The sequence below is a fragment of the Drosophila serrata genome, unplaced genomic scaffold, assembly GCF_035046125.1.
Source record: "Drosophila serrata isolate PLE 108 unplaced genomic scaffold, ASM3504612v1 contig_160, whole genome shotgun sequence".
NCBI classification, from domain to species: domain Eukaryota; kingdom Metazoa; phylum Arthropoda; class Insecta; order Diptera; family Drosophilidae; genus Drosophila; species Drosophila serrata.
In genome coordinates this window covers 734,448-746,897 of record NW_028257058.1, presented here as the reverse complement: position 1 = coordinate 746,897, position 12,450 = coordinate 734,448, and the positions used below count along the sequence as shown (strand labels likewise).

Below are 12,450 nucleotides of genomic sequence, written 5' to 3'. Positions count from 1 at the left end.
GCCTCCCATATTCACACACACATATGTATGAGGAATACAAATGGAAAAGACTTTTGAAGGAATATATGGAAGAACTCTCTCATTGGTCCTCTCATTAAATGTAGCGCCTGCGCATTTTCACAAATCAACCCCCAAAAACATTCGAATTTCGAAACTTGGAAACATTTTTCTCGAATTTCGCATACAGTTTTTTCACTATTAGATTATTCTACACTTTAAGCTCTATAAATAAATTTCTGGGTGGCTTTTTTTTTTTGAAAAATCTAAGGTGGCTAAGGAGCAAATTAAATACAAAATATTTTATTCAATTTAATAAAATACCTGACTTTTTGTTGCATATTATTTTGCACTCTTCACTTACTGTCTAAAGCAGTAAAGTCTGCAGTATAATTTATTATTTAAATAATTCAATAATTTAAAACTCAAACATTTAAGTTCCATATCGACTGGCTTCCCTACAAACGACACTTGACCCAAAAATAAAGAGTATCTAAAATGTTTGGCCACGCCCTGGTCTCCAGTTCATGTGTCCTTAAACACAATACTAATGCCATGTTAAATGCTAGAATTTAAATTGATGGCAAATAGTTAAATTTCCTTAAAAATAAAAAAAAAACATGAATTATGCATAATATAACCAATTATAATTGTTGGAAAACACAGTACAAAACGCGTACCATATTGCATAATTTCCATGAAATTATTTTTGTTTTTATATATGTTGTACATATATTAATATCGGATACCATTCTTATCACAATATGGTAATTCTACATATTCAACTGCAACTTGATGTAATTATCAATCAAAAATCTTCAAAATGTTTTGCACTAAATACCAACATTTTGCTATAAATTTGCGTATAACAAAATTTATTTTGCACAAAAATAATATAAATGAAACAGCTGCAAAAAATAAACTCCCAGCCATTTTACAAGAAAATGTTTTGGAGTTTTTAAACCCTTGCAGGGTATTATAATTTCAGTCAGAAGTGAAGGAGTCACCTCCGACCATATGAAGTATATACATTCTTGATCAGCATCAACAGCCGAGTCGATCTAGCCATGTTCGTCTGTCGATTTCTGGGCAAACTCAGTTTTAAAGTTATCTGAATGAAATTTTGCAGTTAGTATTCTATATACTCTTACTTGTACATATATCGGAACGGTCCGGATCAGGCGACTATATCAAATAGCTGCCATAGGAACAATCGGAAATTTTTACAAAAAAATATACCTCTTTTAGTTGTTAAAAGATTTTTATTAAATTTGGGATAAATTTTACATTTTTTTTTACAATTTTGTGTAAAATGTTATGAAAATCGGACAATCATATAGCTGCCATACAAACTGTTGTTAGATATAGAGGAAAATGCAAAACTGTGAACCTAAAACTGTAAATATATTATATATAGGTTAAAAAAAAGAAAGCTGGCATAACATTATTGTTCTCTAACATAAGTATAAATAATTTATATTTATATTTGCGTGCCGAAGTTAGCTTCCTTTCTTGCAGGGTACTACAATTTCAGCCAGAAATTTGCACGCAGCGGAGTCATCTCCGAACACTATAAGTATGCATGTATATGTACAGTGGCTCACAGCTTATTTTGTGCAAAGGTTAACCTAAAATTCAAACTCGTATATTTAACGAACGGTAAGAGGTATCAACAAAATTTAAATGCAGTTTTGTTAAGTAGGATTTAGGCATTTATGAGGACACTTCATTATTTTTAAATACCATTAGATAACGCTTAAAACTAAAATACAAAAAAAATACTGACTTTTTTTATGTCACAGCTTATTTCGTGCAAACAACTTGATCTTAAATTATAATTATAATAATAAACTTAATATTTTGTGTGGCCTCCATATTGCTTAATTACATCCTTAAAACGAGTTTCCATTGAAAAAACAAATTTTTCCGTTGGTTTCTTTGGAATCTTGGGCCATTCTTCGAAGAGGCCTGTTTTGAGCTCTTATTGGTTGGGTATCGACCTCTTGCGGATACCAGGATCCAAAATTGGCTACGAATTCTTAATGACGTTAAGGTCAGGAGACTAGGCAGGTGTATCCATTAAGTGAGGGCAGTTCCATTGCATCCAGGTCTGCAGAAAATCTGATTTTTGCTTTGGGTCATTATCCTGGTAAAATTGGTAGCTCCTCTATGTTGAATTTCTTGGCGTCCTGGTCAAAATTATCCTTCAACTGTTAAAGGTACTTATGTTTGTCCATAGTTCCATCGATTAACGCCAAAATTCCAACTCCGGATACCGCCATGCATCCCCAAGCCATGATTCTATCGCCACCATGCTTGACCGTAGGTATTAGATTTTTAGTGTGCAGCTCTGTATTTAGTTGATGTCAAGAATACTGAATTCCACCCTTCCTAATTTTGGGCCAAAATGTTGATCTTGGACTTGTCTATGAAAATAACATCATTCCAGATCGATAACGGATGAGTTACATGGTCGTTGGAAAATTTAAGCCTGCGCTTCTGATTCTTCGGCCTAATAAAAGGCCTTTTGCGGGCTACTCGGTCATTAAAGTTGTGTTTCCGCAAGTCGCGGCGGACGAAACCTTTTCCCATTTCATGTTCAATATCTACTTCATGTTTTGGTGCCCAATTTTAGGGATTAATTAATTAATTTAATTAATTTTTTGGTATAATTCGCCTTTTCTCCATACCTGAAAAAGTTTTATTCTGAGCATTTTGGCCTTTATCTGCTAATAGATTTTCTCGGTTGAAGCATTGGATGATATATTGGCCAAGAATATAGCTCACGTTTACTATTTCAGCAAAAATAAGTTTAGTTTTTTCATTTTTAATGTGATTTAGGACCAATTTGCTCTGCTCCATGGGTGTACGCGTGCTCATTTTGGTAAATCAAAGAAAACTTTTTTTTTCAGTGTAACCAAACGTTAAAAAGTTATAAATATATAAGTTGATATCTTCTCTAATGGATTGCAACAAGAAAAAGTTATTTAAGATTAACGAATTACAAATTTAGAGTACTTAAAGTTCTTGCACGAAATAAGCTGTGACATGAAAAAATTCGTTATTTTTAGTTTGTTTTAGATTTTAGAGTTAACTAATAGTATTTAAAAATAATAAAGTGTCTTAATAAATTCCTAACTCCTACTTAACAAAACTGCATTTAAATTTTGTTGATATCTCTTACCGTTTGTTAGCTATAAGAATTTGAATTTCAAGCTTACCTCTGCACGAAATAAGCTGTGAGCCACTGTACATATATATTCTTGAAACTTTGCAGTTATTTAATATTATTTTAGAATTTCGGTATCAGCATATACCCATACCCAGCAAGGTTAAAAAAATTCCGGCGAGTTTTTTTTTAAGTACTTAAAGCTTAAATGCTTTTTTTTAGCGGACTCCATATAGTCTAAATCATGGTAGAATTATACAAGGTAGTCTCGTCGGCAAAAGCACTCCGCTATTCATTACTCACAACAAGTGCGAGTGAGAGGAGTCTGCGTAGTAAGTGCGAGTGAAACGACAAAAGAGCTTTTAGTTTAGCCCTTAGATGGTCCATGGGGGTTAAATTGTTCATACATAGTAAAAAGAGTTGAAGTGTTTTATAACTTAATTTTTAATAGTTTGGAATTTGACATTAATCTTTGTTTTTGTTTTTGTAAAGCTATTTTTTTGTTTAAATTCTTAATTTTAAAATATATCGGAATCTTAAAGTAAAATTTTTTTATCTAAATTAATGTTTATGTTCTTAGCAGAACGACATCGCACACAAGGGTTAATAGTAAGAAAAAAATCGTCCGCACACAACCTTTCTGCTTGACAAACACGAACGCACTGAAAATAAGCCGAACGGTTAGGCAGCCGACGAGACTACCTTGTATAATTGTATCATGGTCTAAATGACAACTACTGAGAATATCGAAAATCGAAAACAGATTTTTCCCATACAAACTTCATGTACGATATTTTCAGTCGTTCAGCGACTCTGAGGTCGGTGTGGCTTACTTTTTGTACTAGATTTTTTTTCCCCATGTAATCAAATTCAAACATTAATTAGATATTTATATGCAATTGTTGGTCCTTGCGTTTGCATTTAAATATATCAGATCCTTTCATAAGGTTAAATTCCTATTTTTGTCATTCTGCCCCTGACTTTTTTGGGTCTAAGTATCGCGAAACATCGTCGATATTTCCAGTAATTCAGGCATTTAGTCGAATAAGGAGTTCACTATTTTATTAAATGTTTCCATGTCATCTTTGTTTACGTTTACGTAGTGAATTTTCAAGTTTTTACCAGCTTGAGAAAGTGTTCAATAAAAGACCCAACGCATTACTATCGGTTAAATTATGATGGATTACAAACTGAGAAATTTACCAAACTGTGAAAACCTTATGGATAATCTCTGTGATTCTCTATATCTCTATATCATTCATATGACAGCTATATGATGTGGTCGTCCGATTTTCACAAAATAGTAAACAAAATTCTAGAATAATATAAAACGGCCAAATCTTAAATTTGGTTAAAATTTGTTGAAAACGTATAAGGTTAAGATTTGTTTTCTAAGAATTTTCCGATGGTTTCTATGGCGACTATATGATATCGTCGTCCGATCCGGCTTGTTCCGACATATATATGAGTAAGACTTACTGCAAAGTTTCATTGAGATAGCTTCAAAACTGAGAGAATGGTTTGCGTAAAAATCGGACATGGCTAGATCGACTCGGCTGTTGCTGCTGATAAAGAATACATACATATACTTTATAAAATACTTCACTGCGTTGCAAACCTCTGACTGAAATCCTAATAGCCTGCGTGGGTACTAAAATCAAATGTTTGTATACACGGAACAATACATTCATTTAAATAAATTGTCAAATTCATAAGTGCAGTGATTTAAGGGTTTGAAGCGGTATATTTTGTGCTGGTGTTCAGCAGTAGTATTTTCTAGTATATTCTCTCATATTGGGGATGGCAAATACTGAAGAAAAATCGATTAACTTTATTCGATTTTAATCCTTGAAAACTATCAACAAGTAGATAAACATTTATAGATTCTTTTCTACCCTGCAAAAATTAAATGTATCAAATGTTAACAACAAGAATTGCAGAACGATTTAGTTATTATAAATATATTTGTAAAACAACGACTTGTGGCGAACAATTTAAAATATTTACTTACTCTAGTGTTTTATTAAGTTATATTCATTTATTTTTACGAGTTATTGTGAGCGAATGTTTTCAATGAGGGAAAGGTCCTGCGCAATGGCTCGTCCCATGTAATTCGTTTCTCTTCCTCTCTCTCAGGCGGAGAGAAAGAGCTTGCTTCGCCATCGTTAAGTTTTATCTTTTAATTCCCGAAAAGAGAGATATTGTTTGTGCCAGTATATACAATTTTAAGAAAATCTACATAAGCGGAGAGATACTAAACTGTATTTTCAAACAATAGTTACATTAAACAGAGCTGCAATAATAAAAACCTTAAGTGCTGATAGCTGGGATAAATAATTAAAAGACTGACAGAGCTTTTCATTTCCTTTTCTTTATTTTGAAATGTTACTAAAATACCCTTGAAATTAAATCTAAACCAAAATATTAAAAAAAAATAAATAAATAAAAGTGTGTATTTACATTATGCGCGAATTAACATCAACTGCAAATCTTGTAAAAAGTTTAAGGGCACACTTTTGGCAACAATTTTAAATCAAAATTAAATTTAAATACAAACTCGGCTGATTAATTATTTTAAATTAATACAATTTTAATATAATACGGATTTATAGATTTTTTTGTAACTAAAAAAGCATAAGCAAAAACAGTAATTACAACGCAGAAGCTAAGACAATAAAAGTTAACCCAGAATTTAGCTCTATAAAAAAAAAACAAGAAAGGAAGCGAACTTCGGCACCCCGATGTTTATATACCCTTGCAGATAGAACTTCGATCACTAGGAATTAATACAATATAAATATATTTGTGTTAAAAAACAGTAAAAAATTTGTTGTATGGCAGCTATATTATATATTCGTCCGATTTTTATTAAATTAAAACCGAAATTTTAGAATAATATTAAATGGATATATCTCAAATTATATAAAAATCTGTTAAAAATTGGAAAAGTAAGAATTATTTTTTCTAAAATTTTTCCGATTGTTCCTATTGCAGCTATATGATATAGTCGTCCGATCCAGCCCGTTCCGACATAAATACGAGTGAGAGTACATAGAAGACTAACTACAAAGTTTAATTCAGATAGCTTTAAAATTGAGAGACTAGTTTGCGTAGAAACCAACAGACGGACTTGGCTAGATCGACTCGGCTGTTGATGCTGATACAGAATATATGTATATACTGTATATGGAGATGACTCCTTCACTACGTTGCAAACTTGTGACTTGAATTATAATACCCTGCAAAGATATAACTAGAAAGGAAGTTAACTTTGGCACGCCGAAGTTTGTATACCCTTGCAGATTGCAATTCGATCATTAATTAGTAATAAATTACAAATAATATAATATTTGTGTTAAAAGCAACAAAGTAATTCCTACGTTCATTACAGTTAACCATTCTTATTATATTTATTCCGACCGGTTCTATGGCATCTAAATGATATAGTCGTCCGATCCGATCCCGTTCCGATTTATATACGAGGTGTATAGATGTCTAACTTCAAATTTACATTAATTAGATAGATAGCTTCATAACTGGGAGACTAGTTTGCGTAAAAAACGGACAGACGGATATGGGTAGATTGACTCGGCTATTGATACTGACCAAGAGTTTATTGAGTTGCAAACCTGCAAGAGTATACAAATAAAAAATATAACATTTTTTGGAAAAAGTGCCTATGGAGCTCATTTCTAGAAAGTACAAACTTTAAATCGAACTAATACAAACAAAGGATCTTTACAGTAATTGTCTTGGTTGAAGATAACCAATAATAATGCCCAATTCATCTTCGGACTTTAAGGAAATACAGTTAAGCCCAAATACATATGAAGACGATGGCCACATTGAAACACGTCAATATTCTTCTTTAAATGATTTGTATGAATCATCGCAAAAAACAACCGACGTTGTGGACGCTATTTTTGGATTCGGAGCCTTACCTAGCAACGAAAACCTTGTCAAGCCATTTAGTATATATAAAAGAAGCAACGAAGATAATAACCACACATCGACGGAAGAATACCCTGCCAAAACAACACCTTCCGCATTATCGGAGCTTCTTTTACGACAGCCTCAACAATTCTGGCCACCGATGCAGCAAGAAACAGCTGCCTGTCCAGAGGATGAGATGTTTCGAAATCGAAGTGAATTATTTTCTTGCATATATAATCAACAGAAATGCTCCGATCAGCAAATTTTGGCCACTCAACTATTCTATGCTCGATTATTCCAGCCCAAGGAGTCGCCCGAAACGGAAAAAATGGATAAAATGAATACATCGTTTCCGAGTTTAGCAAAGAAAACCATAATACGACAAGAAGATCTGCCACCGACACCATCTTCCCAAGATAATAATAATAACAACGAGTTACCCAGTGCAGACGGAGACGAAGGCAGCTTAAGATGCGAAGATCAACCTTTTTTTGATAATAGAACTCAAAGGAACTTTCAAGATCATATAGTACATATGGATCAAAGTATTAAAAATGTTAAGGAAAATAAGTATGAAAAATCACACGACTTACAGTACACATGTCAGTTTATTACGGAACATAAAAATATACTCAACGAAGTCAAAAGTAGACTGGAAAAACTCTCTTTACTGTCCGTAAAATTCCAAAATAACTTATGGAACACTAATAGGATCGATGTAAATACTACCGACTCTGCTTTAGAGGCAACAGTTCGAAGGCAATTAACAGACAATTGCAAGGCAATTGACACGATATTGGATCAAGTGAAACGTTTATACAATAAATGGAGCAGTTCGGAGCTGTATTACCTACGGAGCTTACAACGCTTGGGCCTGTCGTCGTCCAAAGAAACGATTCCAACCGCAACGCATACGATAATGGCTTTAGCGGCCATAGCTTTGTCGGAAGAAAGCCAAGATATGAATCCAATTGACCTTAAAAAAAACGATAAGCCCAAAACTCTCAATGAAATTGAGAACATTATATTAAAATTAGCATCAGCGATCAACACGCATAGTTTGTACGATAAAAATGATGGCGAAGAGTTAACCCAACCCAACTGCATTTGGCATACGAAAAAAAGAAACATCTCTCCTACCAACGACAAGGAAGATGTTAAGAATTGTACAACAGCAGCGGAAATTATTTTAGAATACGCTTCGTTGTCTTCTTCAGCCATTAAAACTATTGAAAATGATAGTATGAGTTCTCCACAGAGTTTATTTACGAATAATAACATTATCAACGAGCGTTCTGAATTTTTGAATGGAATTTCTTCGCAACCCTCGGGAAAAATTGCTGGTATTTTGGGCCTAAGCCAAAATCGTAAAAAAATCAAACCAACAGATGTATTTAATTTAACTAATCTTAATACAACAACAAATAGCGATAAATATTCATCTAACGCCAAAACGATAGATAAAATATCTGAAATAATTATGAAGCCCACACCATCTGTAAGGGAAAGCTGTACCAACAGCATGTTCAAACATGTTGGATCTAGTATGAACAAATCTGAGTTATTACCCATCCTAGATGCTCCGTTTGATCTAAGTACCAAATATCACGGAACCAAGCTGAAGAACATGTAATTGAAATTATCATATTTATCAATATATGCAATACATTTATCTTATCTAAAATATTATTATTAAGCCTTGTTTATTACATTTTGCTGTAATATACCGATAATGTTCATATTTATTGTATTTCATATATACATATTTATTGCAGAAACTTGGATACAAAAAATACATCGAGTAATCAATCGAATGACTCTTCGAAAGATATATCAAATGATAAGAAGAAACCTCATATCAAGAAGCCATTAAATGCTTTCATGCTGTACATGAAGGAGATGAGGGCCAAAGTGGTGGCCGAATGTACACTTAAGGAATCAGCGGCGATCAATCAGATATTGGGGCGTCGGGTAAGACCTTATGTATTTCATTAAATAATTCATAATAATTCATATTACGCAAATTTTAAGCCAAAAATAGATTAGTTTGGCTGGATTTAAAAAGAGTGTTTTACCGAGCTTTAAATTAAAAATAATAAATGCCGAAAATATTACCAAACTTTAAAGTCTTGAAATTAAATCATTTTAAAGAAATATATTTTTTTCTAACGGAATTGTTTAATTACCTTCTTTATTTTAATATTATAATATATTTTTGTAGTGGCACGAACTATCCCGTGAAGAACAAAGCAAATATTACGAAAAAGCTCGACAAGAGCGACAATTGCATATGGAATTATATCCGGGGTGGAGCGCTCGGGATAACTACGGTTATGTCTCGAAAAAGAAAAAGCGTAAAAAAGACAGATCGACAACGGATTCGGGAGGTATTGCACAAAATTCTTTATCAAAACAAAAAAATTGTTACACACTCTTCTTTTTATTGCATTTATTCAACCCTTTTTTATATTATTTCATTAACACACCACATACCAACTTCAAAGCACACATATAACATCAACAACTAACCCACAAAAAATATTAGAAATTAACAGTTAGTTAATATAATTTGTGTAAATACTTGAAGTATCATAATTAATATCTTAAAGCTGATATAAACTCTCACTTGGAAGATGTACAACCTTTGATTTAGTAGATTTTGCAGATAGATTTTGAACACCCGAGCCTAACTCTAGATAATCGATGTAAAATTAGTTATTTATATCTTGTCATTTTTGTAATTATACATTTTTATTACAAAATATATTTCCAACTGGGATTTGTGAAACTAGACACTTATGCTACGCGAAACCTTAAAAACGGCAACTCATTTAACGGATAATTTAAATAGACACACATAAAAATGTTTTAAAATTTAAATGGTATATACGTACAGTTATATGTTATATACGTACAGAACAGCTTCCATAATTGTATATGAAATAGGGATAAATGATACTTTTATTCTGAATGGGAAAGGGAATGCCAAACATTTTTCAACAGTCTTCTGGATGAGAACAGTAATGTATGCATCGGATATCGGATATTTGAATTTAAATTTATGTGGTACATTACAGCCTTGAAAAATGTCATCCGTCTCACATAGCTATCATATTAAATATTCAATAATTAGTGCTGCAAAAAAATTGACTAAAAACAACACATGTACAGACACAAACACACAAAACACACCAAAAATTAATAATATTGGCAAAATTTTGGACACAATTATATATATTAATAAGGAACAGCTTATTGGAACATATATTTGCTTAAAATTTGTTTTAATTTCTAACGAATTTTTTGCTTTATAATCTCTTCAACTATTATTATAAATATAATTGGGCGCGTCCTGTGAAATATATATCAAATTGGCGAAAAGCATGCGCCCGAAACCGTATTTGAAATCGATCAAGTCCATTGCCTAACAAGTTTATAGTATAGTAGAACGGAAAAACAATTTTTTTTCCGGGATACTTTTTCGATACTATCGCTTGGGTTTTCTGTAAATGTATAGGGTATTTGCAAATTGGGTTTCGAAATTTCCCATATGTTTAATTTTTTAAGAACTTGATCATAAAAACTATCGATCTTTGTATTTTTTTTTATAGTATGGAAAAAGATTATAATTAATATGCCAGGCATAACAGATATTTTGACCCAATATTTTGATTAAGATTTTCAGACCTTGCAAATATCCGTCAAACACTGTTTAAAAAAATCGATCATCAACGGAAACGTTGAGAATGAAAAGAGCGCAAAAATCAAATTATTTAGCTCAACTCCGTACCGAGCTACTTTGTCTGCAGTACTCACTTGGCAAAAGTATGTTTGTTTAAGTATGCCTGCGCCTGCCCAGAACATAAATTCTATGCCCATAGTTAATCTGAATTTATGCTATATTTTACTGCTCGTACTTTGTACATTTCTAGACAACATTCATACATATGTACATGTATGTATGTATCTTCCTTACTTGGTTTTTCCTTTTTTCTTCCTCGCATACAGCAAGCGTAATCACTTTTACAAAGACCTACATATAGGGCAGTGCTTTTTTAAAAACATTTTTGCCGTGTACTCACCCAAAAGAGTCGTGCTCAGATGTTGCTGAGTGACCGATTCTAGACTGCGTTAAAAAACATGGATGACTGTAATTTGCGTGCTCTAATATTTTGAAGGACACTATTAAGACCGTGAACAGCACGACAGGTGTATTAAGATAAAGACTAGGGAGAACTATCAGGGATATAACTCCTATCTCTGAATTCAGATATTTACAAAATAGATTGATAAGATTCTTTAAAATATTCGTACATCATTTAATATTTAATAAACAATTAATTTGAAGTTTTATCATTTAGTAAGTACCTATATAACCTTTATTGAAAGGTCTTAACCTTTGCGTTGTTCATATAGTTGAAACTAAAGTATTATTGTGTAAAGGTTACGGGAACAAACCTTATCATAAAACAGTATTCAGAAACGAAAAGGTAGCTTAATTTCTTGTGAAGAAATTACCTCAAATAAATATTAAAACTAGCTTGGTTAAATATATTTCCATAAATTGCGATATACATGTTTGCATACTATATACTGTTGTACAATATATATATCCCACACGAAAAATAACGAATAACCCATAGTGGCATGCTTTGGGGCGTGAGGAGCAGGCGAAATATTACGAGTTGGCGCGAAGGGAACGCCAGCTGCACATGCAGATGTATCCCGATTGGAGCTCTCGCACCAATGCTTCTCGCGGCAAGAAGCGGAAGCGGAAGCAAGATACCAACGAAGGAGGTTAGACCAAAAATGTTCTTTTATTCTTTTACAATATAAAAACAACCAAATCCGTTTATATAAGAGCCAAAATTATATCGATTAAAGTATTAATACTGACAGAGACACTGGACGATCGGACTATATATATTTTTTAATGTAAATGCTAAACAAAAATTGTACCTGTAAATATTACAATATATGAATATATTTTTAATCGGAAATAAGTTTCACAATAAATATAATTGGATTAACAATAGAGACTTTAGACCAAATCCCCAATACCAAATTAAGAATTGAAAAATATAGGAAACAAACCCCCTTAAAAACGTCTTCTGCTTTATTATAGTTACTAAAAAACAAAAGTCCATATATGTGTGGCATGCTGCATGCTTATAGACATTTTTATCTTTATTTTGTGACAGTTTAGCATTGCTATTAGTAGACTTCTCCTAATCTGTTAACTATTCTCAAAATATTATTTGTAATCACTAATATTATATAGTCCTAACCAGTCATTAATAAAACTACAAATGAAAATACTATATATAAAAGGTATAATAAATACGTGTACC

General features: G+C 32.3%; 1 protein-coding gene across 23 annotated transcripts in view; it reads left to right on the top strand.

Annotated features, from left to right (window-relative positions):
* The window catches only part of pan (transcription factor pangolin), a 41,390-nt gene that overhangs the window by 19,768 nt on the left and 9,172 nt on the right, over positions 1-12,450 (top strand). For 3 of the 23 annotated variants that reach the window (XR_015270303.1, XR_015270301.1, XM_020954339.2), the window contains exons 9-10: positions 8,875-9,070; positions 11,743-11,896. Coding sequence is in view for 8 of the 23 variants with exons in the window: in XM_020954339.2 (XP_020809998.2) it covers positions 8,875-9,070; positions 11,743-11,896 (350 nt within the window). In the remaining 15 variants the exon portion in view is untranslated. Of the gene's footprint in view, positions 1-4,487; positions 8,729-8,874; positions 9,071-9,320; positions 11,897-12,450 lie in introns of those variants that run through there. The other 20 variants (XR_015270302.1, XR_015270300.1, XM_020954338.2 and 17 more) reach the window with 15 other exon arrangements.